Source organism: Zonotrichia albicollis, chromosome 9 (assembly GCF_047830755.1).
Source record: "Zonotrichia albicollis isolate bZonAlb1 chromosome 9, bZonAlb1.hap1, whole genome shotgun sequence".
In the NCBI taxonomy this organism is placed as follows: domain Eukaryota; kingdom Metazoa; phylum Chordata; class Aves; order Passeriformes; family Passerellidae; genus Zonotrichia; species Zonotrichia albicollis.
The window spans coordinates 29,862,660-29,879,901 of record NC_133827.1 but is presented as its reverse complement, the minus strand read 5'-3'; the positions used below and the strand labels follow the sequence as shown (position 1 = coordinate 29,879,901).

The 17,242-nt window shown below is 38.8% G+C and overlaps 1 protein-coding gene across 20 annotated transcripts in view; it reads left to right on the top strand.

Annotated features, from left to right (window-relative positions):
- Positions 1 to 17,242, top strand: part of DLG1 (discs large MAGUK scaffold protein 1) — a 140,734-nt gene that overhangs the window by 43,066 nt on the left and 80,426 nt on the right. For 17 of the 20 annotated variants that reach the window (XM_074547157.1, XM_074547154.1, XM_074547155.1 and 14 more), the window contains one exon: positions 8,635 to 8,799. In XM_074547157.1, the coding sequence (XP_074403258.1) occupies positions 8,635 to 8,799 (165 nt within the window). Of the gene's footprint in view, positions 1 to 2,218; positions 2,764 to 8,634; positions 8,800 to 17,242 lie in introns of those variants that run through there. The other 3 variants (XM_074547172.1, XM_074547170.1, XM_074547165.1) reach the window with 2 other exon arrangements.

Here is a 17,242-nt window from a genome sequence, read left to right as displayed (position 1 = left end):
TTTTAATTTTATAGGTTTAAACATTGTATTTTTAAGCTTGTGGGCAGGCAAATGTGTAAAAAGTTTCATCTTTGTATGAAGGCCAAAATTATTTCTAGTGTAACCAATTTATTTATCTACAGCTGCAAATATATGGCTGAAAGATTCAGATGTTTTATTTGGTCTTCATCAACAATGTAGATGTAATTGCCTGAAGTTACTTAGGCTTTCTCTTCCTTATTGTATCTTCCTGATGGAATCCTTTGTGGATGTGTAGCCTGTATCTTCGTCTTATTGATTCCTCTATGCCCACGGCACATTAGAGCTTATATTTTCTGCATCACAAAAAGCTATTTCTGCAACATTCAAGAACTGCTTTTGGCTCTTTGACTTTATTTGTTGTCATGAAATTGCCATGCATTTGGCTGTGTGTTATTTCAGTGAGAAATTGTTATTACAATGTGATTAGAGGTATGGAAGTAAGGTGGATTGTTGATCCAAAATGCATAGAAAAGGTTGTTTTGTGGGATAGGAATATTGTTGTGTTTGGCAAGAGCCAGCAGTCTGTGCCTGTGTTCCTTCCCCTTGCAAGTATTTCATGTGTGATGTTTGAGGGTGTGCTCAGTTGTGCTCTGCCCTGTTTCTTCAGTCAGGAGCCCAATTACTGGTAGCCCCAGCCAGCAGAAGGGACATAAAAGGGGTTTTAGGTTCCTCTGTCAGCCTTTCTACTTAGGGTTACCTTTGGATATTCTTGCAACAAAAACATAATCTAACTTAGACTATTCTAATAAAGAAGGTGCATTTTTGGGTTCTTTACACTCCCTTTTTTTGTGACAAATAAATTCAGGGTTAGATTTTCCTTTGGTCCTGCCCATATTGCTGCACTCACACGCAGAAGATGATCTGCAGTGGGAAATCATGTCTAAGGCTATTTGGTGAAAAATTGTAGGTCACAGCACACAATGGAAAGAAAACTATGCTTATTAATATGGAAATACTGTCATTGGTAATCCTTGGAGAGTCTACCAACAACGAGGTCCTCATGCAAATGAAGTTTATTTTGAGGTTTACTGTGGGCTGAGTTACACATTTTTTTCTCCAGACATCTTGCCTTAGTTTTGGTTTCCTCAATCTGCACATTTATATAAAGAACAGTGTCTCAGTGTAATTCATGAAGTTACTAGTTTCTGAGCTGGAAGTGTGGATGCAATTTTACACTACACTAAACTTGCTACCTCAGGGGTGCTTATCAGGTAAACCAAAGGAAGTAAAAGGAAGATGACAAAAGGCTGCTACAGGTGAGAACTTAAGTGAATAGTTATGTCCTAAAGAGAGTTCTTTACAATACTGCTTAATGCAATAAAAAATAGAAATTATGGCAATTGTTATTTTATTGAAGTTTTTTGCAAAGGCAAGTTAGCTTATGCTGCAATAGCAGCATAATTGTAGAGGGCATGTTTTGGATCAATTTAATCAATTTCTGTAATGCAATTTATTAAAAATACATTAATACATTGAAATCTTGCAGAGACCCCTGGACGTGTTAAAAGGGAAATAAAGTTTGAATCTTATAGGGCTTGATTAAAAAACAAACCCCAAACAACCCATTGAAATTTTTTGCATCTTTTATTTGTTAGCACACAACAAAGAACAACAAATTCTAAGGAGACTATGACTGTATTTACCTCAGTTGTAAGGAAAAAGCTTTTTTCTTGAACTCTTTAAGTGTTCCCATGTACAGTTGTTTGAAATGCTTTACCAAGAGCTCTTCATAATCAAGTGGATGCATAGTCCAGATTGTTCGTGATTTCATAGTGCTAATGGGGAAAAATAGCAGTTTCCAATTTTATTGTGTTGAAGTTGGAGAGTATTCATGTATTTCTGTAGTGTTTCTTTATTACATTTGGTAGACCATTAGGAATTTTACTCAGCAGGTTAAAGACCATTTTTCTGATGTGTCAAATAACCTTGAATTTTTAATGTTCGAAAATGAGGATTAAATATCCCAGAGCCATTCATTTTGCGGTCTGCTGACACTTCCTTGAGAAAGCTAGTGTAAATTGCAGATCAGCAAATTCCCTGCTGTTAGTCTTACAACGTCCCTGGTTTTATAATTGCACCCAGCTGATTTCAAAAAGGGCTTTCACATGCTCATTGGTGCAGTGCGAAAGCACCTTGCAGGAAGCGTTGGCTTTCTCTCCGTCGGGCCGTGTAACGAGTCCCTTGCTGCACCATCTCGCCCCTCCCCTAAGCAAGCAGCACACAGCGAGCAGGGGCTCTGCTGGAGTTGCTCTGTTTTCATGGAGGAGATTGCAATCCTTGCACTGCAGCAGGTGGAGCTGCCTTGGATCGAACCCGGGCTTCTGGCTGAGAGCATCTGAGTGTTACTTTGGGCCGGGAGACAGTTGTCGCTTCAAGCTGGCGCTAACGTAATTAAATTTAAAGCTGACTCAAAAATTTTAAAAATGGACACGGGATTTTTGCTTTGCTTTTTTTATAAGGTCTGGTTTCTAACGTGAAGCAACATTTTTCCTGAAGGATTCAACCTATTTATATAAAGGCTTATTTTTGAACACTATGGACCTAGATTAAATGTCAAAGACAGGCAGCAAGCAGCGCTTACAGAGGCATTTTTCTGGAATCTCAGTCACGGATCGATTGAAGTGCACAGGGTCTGAAAAAATGTCTCCTAGCATAAAAAACTTGGATTGTTTTTCTCCGATGCTATGCCACTGTAAAGTAGCATGTACCAACAACACAATATCTTTAATGTTTGGATGTAAGGTGGGTCTATAAAAGGACTTTCCTGGAAATGTAAGCTGCATTTAATGAATGATTGCTTTTGTGTCTAATGTAACTGTACCTTAAATTTCTGGTTAAATAAGTGTGTGTTTTGCTCCATGCCTTACTCAATTATCTGAGCTGTTGGTGATGGAGACATAAGTAATGAATTATCATGCCTACTGTTTAAAGATCCCTTTGAACAACATTTGGAATTTACTGAATGCCGCATGTAAAATGTCGTCATTCTTCATTAATCAGCATTAATCATCATGTAATCAGTTTATTGCACTTGGCTTTCATTTTCTTCAGCTGTAGAGAATTAAATACACAGGAGACTTGCACTGAGATACAGGGCTGGAAATGCCTCCTGACATCATTTTGATGGAAGCAATTGTTAGTGGCAGGTTTGGGTTTAACAGTGCCCTCAGGCATTTAGTCATTTTAGGACGACATCAACTGTTCAGGTTTCAGAGGAATAAAACATACATAATTTGGTAATCATCAGAATGGTAAACAGCATATATTCGGTGTTGTGTCAAAAGCCTTTTTTTAAAATTTCAGTAAAATTAACATGCAATGTCAAGGATATGAGGAGACTTAAGTACTGGAAAGCCACTTGAAAATTAAAGGGGTACATCTATGAAGTTACTTTTGAGGCAGAAATTAGGAAATCTTTCTCTCTAAAACTTTATATATCCAGGGTTTCCAAGTCATGTGTGTTATTCTTAACAAAAAATATTTCAACTAGATTTTATTTTATAAAGTGGGATCAGTTGTGTGTGTACATATATACCCACATATATGCATGAGTGATGCATTTATATACACGTGTATATACATATATGTATCACAAAATCTTGATGGTGAATAAATGTCAGGAGGGAGGAATCTAAATTTTTATGGCTCTTTTGATAGGATACGTATTAGAGAACTTGAAGTTGAATGCTATATTTCCAGGAGGAAGACTTTGCCTTGTTGTGAGTTTGCTTTTCCTTCCTGTGTCCCAAGCATTTTTCAGTTCGAAATATGTACCTATTTATTGATGCCATTTGGGAACTACTTGATATAACACTAAGGTTTCTTTTCTTCTTTCTTTCTGGAACTGCACACTCCTTATTTATACAATATGCTCATGCTTAAACAGTGAACTTGGGAAGAAAGCCGTGGAATGAAAATACTCCGGGGCTGGATTTTGCCCGTTGAGCTGCAGAGCAGGGACGCTGTTCACTTTAAGAGCAAACTAAAAATATCCAGCGAGCAAGCAGGCAGCACTTGGGGCATGGAGCGGCGGGGCCGAGCGATGGCGGCGTCCGTCCCCCCTTTGCGCGCGTCCCTCCTTGCGCGTCCTCTGCTGCCCGGGCTGGGGGCGGCCGCCGGGGGGCGCTGCAGGGGCCGTGTTCGCCTTCACGGCGTCCTTGGGCTGCGCATCGGGCACGGGGCAGGGGCAGGGCGGCCGCGGCCTCCCGAGCGGGGAGCGCTCCCCGGGGCCCTCTCGGAGTGCCCTGGGCCGGAGGTGGCCGGGCCGAGTTACCCGCGGATAAACACGGCCCTCTGCCCATCCCCAGTGGGTGCCCGTGCTGCCCGCGCTGTACCTCTCCATTGCCCGCATCCCAGCCAACGAAGGGTTTCTGTTTGAGCAGAGACAGAGAAATATTGCACCAGGCATTTGTCAATTTTTGAATAAAAGTTGTAGGGCTGGATAGTACTAAAAATAAAATGTTCTTGTCCTCTGAGAAGATACAGCCTTTGTCATCTAAATATTTACTTAGTGTTCAATGTGAAATAGTAATGCAGGGTAGCTGTACCAGTCCTTCACCTAATGAAACAATTAATTTTGCACAAGTAATTACACAAAATAGTGTTTTCAATTTTCCTTTTTGGCCACATGAAAAGAACATTCACAATCTGAGCATTCCTTTTTTATTCTCTTTTCCTTAGCCTTCTGGAATGGTGAGCTTTATTACAAATATTACTTTCTTACAAATATTAGAAATATCCTTGTCTTCAACTGTTTTACTGTTTGTGGATGTCCATGACATGAAGCATTACATAAATAAGTTTAACAGTAGCTGTGCATTTTGACATATGATGGAACACTGTGACCTAAATAACCATGTTATGAGCACTTATATTCAAGATACAATGTCAAACTGAAACTGTTCAAGAAGGGTGAAATGCCTTATGTCTTTGTCATAGCTCTAGTTACTAGAGAAAACTTAGTGCTTTTGTTTGAAAATGAAGCAGTTAGTTACTCAAAATACTGAGCTTATGTTTGAAAAAGTAAACCCAAAGATCAAAAACCTTCTTCCAGTATTGCAGATCATTCAGTTTATCATTTGTTGATGCCTAAGTTGAAAATTATACTGAATGTCCTATTCCATGATGAGTGAAGTTCTAAAAAGACATGACCACTATCATCTTTTCTTTTATTACTTAAATTTCTTTTGTTTTTCACAACCTTTTAATTTATCAGTATGAATTGCTGTTTACCTGCAAAGAGATTTTATTTGGCTTTCATAGTCTTCTTGTTTTTTACAAATAACAAGTTTTCAAGTTGACTTCAGTTCTGCAATAGTGGAGTATCCCTTTAGTTTTGTCTCCTTTTTTTCCTTTAGGTGGAAGGCACTATTATTTTTCTAATCAGTAGTTTCAGGTTTAGCACTAGACTACAGGAAAGACTTGCACAAATTCATTAGCATCTTTAATATATTATGAATTTTTGATTAGTTTTGTTTTAGCAAGATATGCACAATATTCTGTGTTGTTGCTTTTGTTACTAGAGGTGTTGGAAGTTATTTTCTGCTGAATGGGGACAGTTGTGGAAGCTGGGGAGATGTGGGAGCTGTAGCTATTCAGACTTCTCTACCCTTTTCTTTTTGACACTGTATCCAGGTCAGTTTTTCTGGAGTGGAAGTGTTGCATGTCAAACAGTGCTTCACAAGAACTTCAGTTGCTGGAATGATCTTTGGAAAGGTCCTTTCAGATTTAGTTTAACTGGTACAATGGAGAAATGATGAAAAAAGAACAAGTATTTAAACTTGGGGAATTGTGTGCAAATGATCTAAAACTACTTGGTTTCATCATGCTGCCTATTCATACTGCTTCAGAAAGGGTCTGGCCCTGTGAGCTGCTGCATATTTATCAAATTCAAATTATTAGATTTACTTATTCCAGTCTTCTTTTATTCTTAACCTCTTTGTAACCATGTTTGGACGTGTACAGTGAAAATGAAAACTCAAGCAGGGGCAGACTGTAAGTCAGCCTGGGTGTTCTGGGATTTGTTGCATTTGTTGTTGGAAGTGAGCAGTGACTTGGGAGTTGTATGGGTGGTGGGTGGGGAGGCCTAAAGTCTGCAGAAGGAATGGAGTTTGAAATATCTTCTTTAAAAAATACAGAGAAGAGACTAGGAAGACTAAAGTGAATCTCATAGAAGGGGTTTCCTAAAACTTTTCTGTGGTTTTCCTGTGAACAGGTATTCTCTGTTCTGATAAATGGTGCTATAAAATCCTTGTTTTTCCTGCATATTGTTGCAGATACTTTGTACATTTTTTTGTCTTACTTTACTAGGCCTGAGCATTGAAGCAGGAATGTTGAAAAATTATTTCACTGTGGTGAATTGGGTTAATTTCTGAGTTTCATCTCACCAAAACTAGCACTGATTTATTAAAGTAAATGGATTTTTCAGTAGTTTACACCAGTGCCCATAGAGTTTGGTGATATTTCAAAACTTATTTCAAAACTTATCTTCAATTTAGCTTGAAGATATCCTTTTAACTATGTTGCATCAGAAAAGAAATGTTTTAAATTAATTTTGACACACCTGTATTATGCAAGAGAAGCTTCTGGGGCAGTGTCTCTGTCAGAAGTATGTGTTGAATGTTTTTACCACAACATTTTTTTCATTTTTAATTAAAATAATGAATACTGATCTATTAAAACTTTACATGCACTATTATATTATAAGCATTGATACACTCTATAATGTAAGCATAGCATCTATTAGTGAAATCTAGAGCCTGTTTACAATCAGTCATGTTCATGTATCTGTTTCAAATAGTACCTGTTTCTAATAAACATGTCTGGTTTCAGGAAAAAAAGCAAGGTAATTCTGTGCTTTGTCTAAAGATATTAACTGTTCGGTAAAGGAAATGAGTTTTGATTAACTTGTGACTATTTGACTAGTTAGTGTGTTCAGGGTTTTTGTGTGAATGTTGTGTGTGCCCTGCCCTGCACAGTAAAACTGGAATGATCCACATCTGGTTTCTACATGATCTTGTCTGAGATGATCTGGAAACTAAATCCACTTTCAAATAATTTTCCTGTATTTCAAAGAAATCAAAGCTCAAGGTCTGCTAGGGATATTTTGAATCACAAGCACAGCCTTCATTAGTGGAGCAGGCTGCTTTAAACTCACTGAAGTCCTACATTCTCTGATGCTTCAAGACATTTTCTCTGCTTCTTGGAGCTCTAATGTTTATTTTCTCTAATTGCTAGTGTGGTCTAATTTATACTCTGGTAATGTACCCTTGCATTTTTGGCCAACACTTTGTTTAAATTATAATTCTTCCCTGTTTCCTGTGTTTAATATGGTTGCTCTGGAGAGCTAATGTCAACTCCTTTCAGGGTTTTATTTTGATAAGTGAAAAACAAGTCAATCTCAGAAAAAAGATGAATGGCAGCAGTCTGAGGCTGAGCAATCCAGCATCTCGCTGCTGCAGGGAAAGGAAAGAAAAAGAACTTTTATCTTCCAGTAGTAGTGAGCTATTAAGTTAATAATGATCATAACGTTAATAATCTCATAAATCCTCTCTGGTAAAAATTTGAAAAACTAGGGCTTTTTGAGTAACCATTGCAATTTTTCTCATCTGTCAGACTTCATTCTCTCTCGTTTGGTACATCCAGCTGAGGAGAAGGTCTGAAAGTTTTTGGAGTTGGTTCTTGTGGTAACAGAAGTTGTAATGCTCTTGCTTTCTTCTTAGGAGTTATTTCTTATGGAAGAAGTGGGTCTTGTGCTTCTCTGCTAATTAGTATTTTTAGAGGAAATATACTTGAATTGCTTCTACTTTACAGTTGGCTTAAGAGTGTGTTAAGGAGCTGATAACTGATAGATCATTTCAAGCAGTTGCTTTGTACTTTATCCTGTATATCTTAACTTTTTAATGTTGTAGGTGTTTCTGATGGAGGGAATGGATCTTTGTGGTAACCTGAAATAGAAATTGCATGTAACTCTTGAGAGGGTTAGAAATTATGCACTGTTTGTCAGATACTGCCTTGCTGTAGTGTTCCTGTGCTTACAGACAAATTGGTTATTTGCAGTTGTCTACTCGGTTATGATATATAAAAGAATTACCAGAAAAATGTCTAATTTGACTTAGGCTGTAGTATGTAGATCTTGGAATTTTGTTTAGAAGAAACCCTAAGGAACTATCTTCTATCCTAAATATGCTTCAATAACAGGAATAACTTTTTCCAAGATTAAAATGAGTATGTGTTTAGAAAGTTTTTCTGTACCTTTAATAATATGACATGCTTTCCCTATAAACTATTAATAACTATTTATGTACTTGGGGGTATAGTCATGTGTGAAAGTGAATGTGCTTAGAAAATGTTGGGATGTTTCTTATGGACACAGTAAATCCTGCTGGGGTTTAGGTAGCTTCATAATAATCCCAGGTGGGACTAAAAGGGCTGGAACATTTTTGGATAGGATCAGTTTTAAAATAAAAATGCTAATTAAAATTTTTATTTATAGATTTTATTGCTTTGAAGTCAGCAAGGTCAGAAAAACAACTATTTCTGTCTGACTTAGGTTTTCTGGATTCATTTCTCATTTCTGTGGTGGCCTGATCTTTTCCTGTAATTTTTTTTCAGAAATACCGCTATCAGGATGAAGACACACCCCCACAGGAGCACAGCTCTCCACACATTGCCAATGAGGTGACAGGTCCAGAGCTGGTTCACGTATCAGAGAAGAATCTGTCCCAGATTGAGAATGTCCATGGATTTGTTTCTCATTCTCATATTTCACCAGTAAAGGTAGGCATTTTTAAATAGTCAACTGTTTTGGAATGCTCCTCAGGAATTTAATTTTGTGGGACAAAAAATGCACACAAAACACCTCTTGTTGTTTTTTATGGAGCTGCTCAATTGTGAAATTTACTTAGTATACATTCAAGCATTGCCTTAGTTCCACACATTCTAACTAGAAATGCATGGTAGTAAAATGCCCAGAAAACAACTACAGGTAACTACAGGTAATAAGATTTTGGATGTAGATTTGAGGGGCACTGAAGTTCGGGTTGGTTGATTTCATTTTGGATTTTCAGTCAGAAACCTGTAGAGTCAATTCTGACTTTCTTTCTAGTAAATATTTTAATTGAGGATCTATGTGCAATATGTCATAAGCCAGGTGCCTTATATGTCTCTGGAGTTTTTCAGCATGCAGCACCATTTGCAAGATTGCTTCAGTAACTTGAAGACAAATTTAAAGATTTAGACAACAAACTGAGTGTGAGGTTTGGGATTAACAACAGGCAGTTTAATTTACTGTGTTAGTACATAGACATAGCTCAATCATGTTCTGAATAGTACAGTTTTTTTGTGTGTCAGAATAAATGCTGTTTTCTATAGTATCTCTGAGTCTTTGTGACTGGTTTTGAGGGAAAGGTGGAGAAATTGTTTGATACTGGGGAATGTTTGTGCTTTAGAGTGATGAGATGGGCTTATGTTGTGGTAGGCTTACAGCTTGGTACTTTTAGCATGAATTGTCTCTGTGCTGTAGTGTCCTTTGTAGCTGCAAAGAACAAACACTGTTACATGAGAGCAGCCCTGGGGAGAAGGACTGTGGGGTGCTGCTGGATGAGAGGCTGGACATGACCCAACAATGTGCACTCATTGCCTAGAAAGCCAAACATGCTCTGGGCTGCATCCAAAACAGAGGGGGCAGCAGGGGAGGGAGGGACAGAGGGGATTCTGCCCCTCTGCTCTGCTCTGCTGAGACCCCACTCTCAGTGATGCATCCAGCTCTGGGTCCCTAACAAAAGGAGGACATGGACCTGTTGGAGCAGGCCCAGAGGAGGACACGAAGATGATCAGAATGCTGGAGCACCTCTTCTGTGAAGACAGGCTGAGAGAGTTGGGGCTGCTCATCCTGGAGAACAGAAGGCTCCATGGAGACCTTAGAGCCCCATAAAGCAGCTGCAAGAAAGCTGGAGAGGGAATTTTGGCAAGGTCATGTAATGGTAGGACAAGAGGGGGAATGGCTTCAAACTGAAAGAGGGTGGATTTAGATTAGGTGTTATAAGAAATTCTTTCCTGTGAGTGCTGAGGCCCTGGCACAAGCTGCCCAGAGATGGGGTGGCTGCCCCATCCCTGGAAGTGTTCAAGGCCAGGTTGGATGGGACTTTGAGCATAGTGCAGGGTCTTTGAGCCTGTGGCAGGGAGTTTGATCTAGATGATCTTTAGGGCCCCTTCAACCCAAACCATTCTATGATATTTTAAGAAAAAATGTTTTAACCTTATATTTCCATTTTTTTAATTATGAAGAAAAACTTAGTTGAATCTTTATCATTGACTTGTAAGGATTGTGTAGAAGAGCCAACTGTAGTTTGTGAGTGCATTTAGTAATTGTTTTCCAGCTTTTCTAACAGTTTAAAAATGTATATGATGATATTGAGCCAGTGATTTTTACTTATATCTCCACAATGAACTCTCAGTATTTTTCCATAGTCTTCAGCTAGGCAAGCTGAATTCTTGAAGCCCTAATGAATAACCTTTTAGAAGTGGGATATATTGCCCTCTGAAGAGCCTTCTGAGAATACTCATGTGACAAAGCTTTCATTTTTGGGAATGGCTAGAACTTCAAATTTTTCTTGCTTATGAAGGTAGACACACAGTAACACACTTTCATGTGTCTAATTCCCTGAATTCATTGATGTTCAGAAAGCAATGAAACATCTTTTACGTGCAACCATTAGAAATAAATAAAAGTCCTCTTTCTCTGGGGGCTTAGGGTCAACTCTGTTTATTCACAAGCTTTTCCTAATTCCTAGAGTAGTTAGTCTTGCCTTTTAGAAAGCATAAGCAGATCAAAAAGGCAAGGAGGGGAGCTCTGAAACTGTCTGGAAGAAGGAAAACTATTTTTGAAATATAATTAGGCAGACTTAACTATAGTTACAAAATATGGTGAGGCCTTTTCAAAATACTCTGTGTCTTAGGTCTCTGAGGAGAATTATTATTGTGTCTCTCACATTGGTAAATGCTGGGGAAATCATCACTTAATAAGGAAGAATGTTCATAAGGGAAGTATTACCACTCAGTTTGTATTACTGTTTTTAGCATACATCTGATTATTTTCAGGTAACTCCTCTCTGTTAATTTCAAAGCAATGTATGGTAAATTGAAATTTTTCAAAGCTTTGTTCATCTGAAAACTGATGGGGTGGGTGCTCGGTTGTTTTACCAGCATTTTGTGCAGTTTTGAATTCTGATGCTGATTGATTGCTGACTTGCTTCTCTCCTGAAGAAAAAACCCAAGGTTGCTGTTGTATCATTAGCATAGCTGGTCTGCTCTGCTTTTGGTCTGATGATCTGCCAGGTGTTCATAGTTTTAGCACAGCTTGTGCTGAAGATCAATTTAGCAACAACAGCTCTGATTTAAGAGCGCTTTGTGTGATTTATTTGGTAGGTTGGCTCGGTGCACTGTGCGAGGACCAGGTCTTGGCTGATGTACAAGGGCTCAATCAGCTTTCTTGAATAGTTCATTGATTAAGGAAACTAAACATAATAGAGAATGTTGTGTTTATGACATGAATAAAATAATAAGAGGAGTTTTGTTTTCTGTTTTAAATATAAATGTTAAATGCACTTAAAATTTCAAATACAGTTAGTAGTTTGAAGAAATCAGTGGTTTTATGATTATGATTTATTTATTATGTTGCTTTATAAGCAATGCTGCAGAGGCCAGTAGAATTGGATTTTGAGGAATACCTTCTGTTATAGCAAGCTCTCTTCAGTACGGAGCAGGTATATAAAAGAACAGTAGAAGAAGAGAATTTTGTTCTTGAGAGAAGCTTTCAAATACCCTAGGACTTAAAACAGCTTTTATAACTTGCTTGAACAGGTGGATGCTATTTCAAAGAGTAGTTTTGAATGACCAAAAATACAAATATGTATCCCAAATTTTTAGATGAGTATGTGATTGCTATTTATCAAATATTAAGTATTATAGTCAATGAAGGTGATTTATCTTCTTGACAGACGAATGGGCTACCTCAGATTCAGACTGGATTAAAATATTGTATGTTTGCAACAAGCATAAAATAAGAGAGACTAGCTGTACTGATTTAAAGTTTAAGTGCGGCTTACACATTTTGTCTTGTTAGAGTGGAGCTTTGTCAGTTTAAGAAGAAATGTTTGCTTCCTGTGTGTGTCAAGTAACAAAGAAGTGAACTTGGCCCGGGAGATTGTGTGTTCTCTGTTCTCTAGTACTGTGTGAAATGGAACGCTGATGCTGTAAAAAAGCTTCTAAAAAAGTATTTAATGGTAGAGAATCATGAGTCAAATCCTTCGCAAATATTCTGTCCCAAAGTTTTTGAAGGATCTGTTCAGGTGGGTCGGCAGCTGGTACCGGGATTTGCTCAGTGCGGGGCTCCCAGATTCCCGTGGGAGGTGCCGGTTCCGGATGCTGCGCTCTGCACACCGGCCGCGAGGTGGCGCTGCCGCCCCGGCTCTGCCGCGCTGTCGCCCTGCGTTCCGCGCGGTACCGCAGGGAGGGCTCGGCCCCGCGGAGGGACCGGCTTGGAGCTCAAATGCGGTGTTACCGAACAGCTCCCGTCCGCTGAGAGCTGTCACAGACCGGGTATGGGGCCAAGCAAGCCTTTAAACTGTGCAGTGGAAGCTGAAGTTTTCTATCAAGGAAAACCCTTTGAATAACAGGGCTTCAAAATAGCGGGTCATGGTGCAATAAGACAAAAAAAATCAGTACTCTTTATTTAGAGCAATCTGGACATGACAGATTATTTATCGCACGTATATGATGTAGCATGGTAATTCAGTATTTAAGTGTAGAGCCTGATGGGGGCTTCCATATACTTCTGTAATATGTTTGTGTGTTGGAATTTTGGGCTAATCTTTCACTGTTAATGCAGAAGCTCTAAAAGAAACATGTAATAATTTGTAAGCTACTAAATACATCTTTGCTGGAAAAAATACCATGACTAGCATGATAAATCTTTATCTTGCTCTGAAATAAATTCTTAATTTTGCAATATTTGATTTCCATTATATCTATAATTCCCATTTGCAATTTGTGCAAGTTCTTAAAAACTTCTCAAAGTAGTTGGTAAGTTTATAAATGATATTATCATGTGGCTGCATGTGGTAACAGGAAGCTAGACTTACTGGTTGAGAAACATTTCTGCCGTTCTTGTTGCTTTCATCAAATCTTTTCCAAAGATCTGTCTCTGGAGATTTTTGCTGTAGCACCAATCTTCCAAGGGTATGGGGAAAATGTCTGCACCTGATTTGTTCCTTTCATGTGTCACAGATAGGGACAGCTAAACAGAAATGTTTTGGTTGGAACATTGTACTGGCTTTAGTCTAGCGAGGGGCCTAAAATTGCTTATTCATGCTAGACATGAATATTTTAATTACTGACTGAATTGTGCATCTGTAAGGAGCTAAAGACATTCTACTGGTTGAATATTTGGTATCTCTAGAGCAGCTTTGTGCAATTCCCAGTGGTGTAGCAGAACACTCTAGGAATTGTGAGAAGTAGGTTTGGGTTGGAGGAGGAGGTCTTTAACTTGTAGTTCCATAATCATAGACTCTTGTCTGTATTTCATGCAGCTCAGTTGGCCACTTCCCTGTCCTCACATGTTCCCAGGATTGGTCATCCCTGTACAGGAGGTGCTGGGGATGGGCAGTGCGGGGATTGCCCCTCCCATTGCTGGCTGCCTGTTCTCCTCCTGCACAGACCTGTCAGTCTGGCTGGGGCTGTTGTGTTCTGCTACAGCACTTGTGCTTCAGGTGATGCAGTAAAAATCCCACTTCCCTTTACCAAAGGGAACATGTGTATTAATGTTGTTTATCCATTTAAAGCACTTGGAGGACTCTTTTGTGGTTACATAAAATTATGTCAGGGAATAAAACTATGACTTCATAATATTATGACATTAAATGCAAATGAGTTACGGTTTTCCTGTCTCTGAACAATGAAATGCTTCAAACTGAGGTGAAGTGCTGTTTCCCATTGAATAAAAGATTGAAGTTTTACCCCCAAATTCTAACCAAAGGAGTCTTTTTGCCCAGGGAATACCCTTGAGGCAGTAGCTGTGCCCAGTGCCAGTGCCCCTGTGCTTTATCTCTGCTTTCCCCTTGCCGTGTCAGATCTGGGAGGAAATACTCAGGCTCAGTTTGCATTAGAGTACAAGTAGTCTTTTGTTAGAATAAAAGCAGTAAGACAGAGTTTACCTTCTTTGGCTCTGTGAACCTCTGTTGAAGCTTGTGGGGGTGTATTGAGCAGGGATCACTCTACACCTTCACAGTTCACTGCTGAGAGAGGCAGAAGGTTAGCTGGGTGCTTTACCTGACCTAGTGCTGAGTGCCTGTAGGGTGACAAGTATGTCCTTCAGCCTTTCCGCTGCTCTTGCTTAGAAGCAGCAGCTTGTGGTTTTGTGCCCCATATCCTGAGCTTTGTCAACTGGACATACAGTTTGAAAAAAAAGTCTTAACAGTGTGTCAGCAGTACCCAAACCTTTGCCAAGACAGATTTGGTAATCCTAGCACAGCAGTTCTGCTGACTGCATGCACTGTCTGTGAAATAAATATCTTGTGCCCACTCGGTGTATGCCTGCTTTTTTCACATGTTTAGTCATCTTTGGAAAAGTATTTCCAGGACCTAATGGTATTTAAGCTTAATGGTTTTAAATTAACCCTGATTTGAAACTGCTTATCTATTAGTGCTGTAGTGCTGTGTAATAACCCACTTACCCTGACTGTGGTATCACAGCAATGAGATATGGCAAGGTGGTGCTTATTCTTAAAATAACTTCCAGGAGGGAGAGGAGAAATTGGAACTTGCTCTCATTTCTGTACTGCCACAACATGGTGAAACTGTTCTGAAGAGCAGAATCAATGAGCATGTGGCGAAATGAGAGATGAGAAAGCAATGACTACATTGCAAAGACAATTTCTGCTGCACAAATCCTTTAAAGCATGGGCTTAAAGATCATCTTATTGATGTAGGTTTCTAGGTTTCCTTAGATGTACACAATGGATGCACTCAAAAAAAGATTATGGAGAAACTTAAGCTGTCATGAAATAAGAAAAAAAAATATTTTGGGATTTAGTTGTTAAAAAAACCAAAGCAAACAAAAATTCCCCACCAAAACCAAACCAGCAACAGAATGAAAGTGAAGGGTAACAGAATGAAAGTAAAGGGTAAGGAGGAAGATCGCTAATCATGGATGGAGGTTACCAGAAGGATCTCAAAAGGACCTGTGTTCTCATTGCATCATCTAAGAGGAATAAGAGATCAGAGTTATAACAGATTAATGGAATAATCATCTCAGTACTCAATTTACAGTCAAAAAGGCAAATGGAATACAAGGAATAATCAGCGAAGCAAATGGGAATAAAACTGCATTATTTTATCACTCCAGAAATCTCCACCATTCATTATCTTGATTAAGAAGGCAAATTTAGGTACTCAAAGAAGAACAACAAGAATGGTCAGAGATAGAGGGCAGCTGCTGTGGAATGAAGAATGAACTAGTTTGACCCTTCCATTTGGTAAAGAGTTGACTCAGGAGATACCAATGAAACTACAGTCAGTAATGCTGAGTCTCTAGGGAATGACTAGGGAATGGTTATTTCAGAAATTAAAATTTGTATTCAGAACTATAAATTAGCAGGTAATAGTTGTTTTATAGCCTGTAAACACAGTGATCTACAGTCAGCCTCTGACTTTGAAATAATCTTTCAACTGCTGGTTGTCTTTTGGTTTCTAGCTATATCAACCACAGCATACATTGCTTGTTTCTTCAACTGCAAACAAGCACCTTTATTTAACTCCTTCCCATGAAGCTGTATGGAAATAGCTGTTGTATAAATACGCATATTTACACATCCTTCCTTCAATGCTAACAATCTCCTTTCCACATGCACCCAAATCTTGTGCTGATAATATTGATAGGTTTCCTTCTCTTTATCTCCTGGTGTATCTTCTCTCCAATCACTTCTGTTTTCTCAAGTGCTTCCCCAGAAGTCTTTTAGAGCATGTGGAGCTGCTGTTAAAGCAGCCTTCTCTGCTAATTGGGAGTTTTTCTGCTCTCAGGAAGGCCGATGGTCTTTAAGATTTGAACTGTGTGGGTTCAGGGTTAGCCAACAGGCAAAGTAATTTTAACTTCCTCTTTACCCCAATAGATTTTCTTGTCCTGCTCCAGTCTGAGCAGGTAGGGGAGGTTAACCTGATGATGAAGACACTGTTTCCATTTAGAAATCAAAGCTCAGTTGACATGTAATTTGCAAGTTGGGCTATAATTGTGAAAAGGTTGCAATCTGTTACTTTTTTCTAAATTGAGAACTTTGTAAAGCTTTGCCATCTTCAGCAGAAAGTCAGTGCTTCTGGTGTTAGGAACATACATAGAATGCTGGGAATCATAAAGAAAAACTTGAAGATAGTCTCAGGCATACTTATTTTTAGACGAGTATCATACTTCGGTGGTCACACTTGAGAGGAGCTGTTACGCAGTCTTTAATTAAAATGCATTACTCAAGTTCTTTATAGGTTACTGATTTTAAACTCCTGTAATTGAATAATGTGGAAATACATGCAAAGGTGTCAGTTGGTGTTTTATAGGAAGAAGCAGTTGACCAAATCTGCCTGGTTCTCTGTAAGGATTTGCTCAATAAATTCTTGTCAACAGAGACAAGAAAGAAAAACTGTAACAGATGGACTGTGGATTAATCCAAACATTAGAACAACCTCCAATACAGTAATCAACATCAAGTCATCCTAGAAAGAGATTGCACTGTTTCCATCCGAGATTTTCCTGAGCTCTTGGTGCAGTTGGGTTCATTTTGATGACTGAAGCAAACCTAAGGAGACTTGCATTGAGCACAAGATGTTTTTGTCAGTCTGGCGTGCCAAAAAGATGGGCAGGAGGTTCATGAGCAGGGTGCGGAAGACCAGGCAGTTTAATCTGCCCAGATTGGTAGGTTGTCTGAGGTGTATTGTGAGTAATAAGGTAATGATCTTTTATATTAAATATTTATACTAAAATAGCTCATTATAGAATAATTGTACTGGGATGTTTACTTATAAGTTGGTTTCAGCAATAAGATATGTACTTTTTATTGATTATGTAAATGCCATTTGGTCAAGAACTGTCCTTCAGTCCTATCTGAACTAAAAATTAAGACAGACTTTATGGCATCTCTTAGCAAAAGGGGTTAACATTTTTTTTTTCTCCACAGTA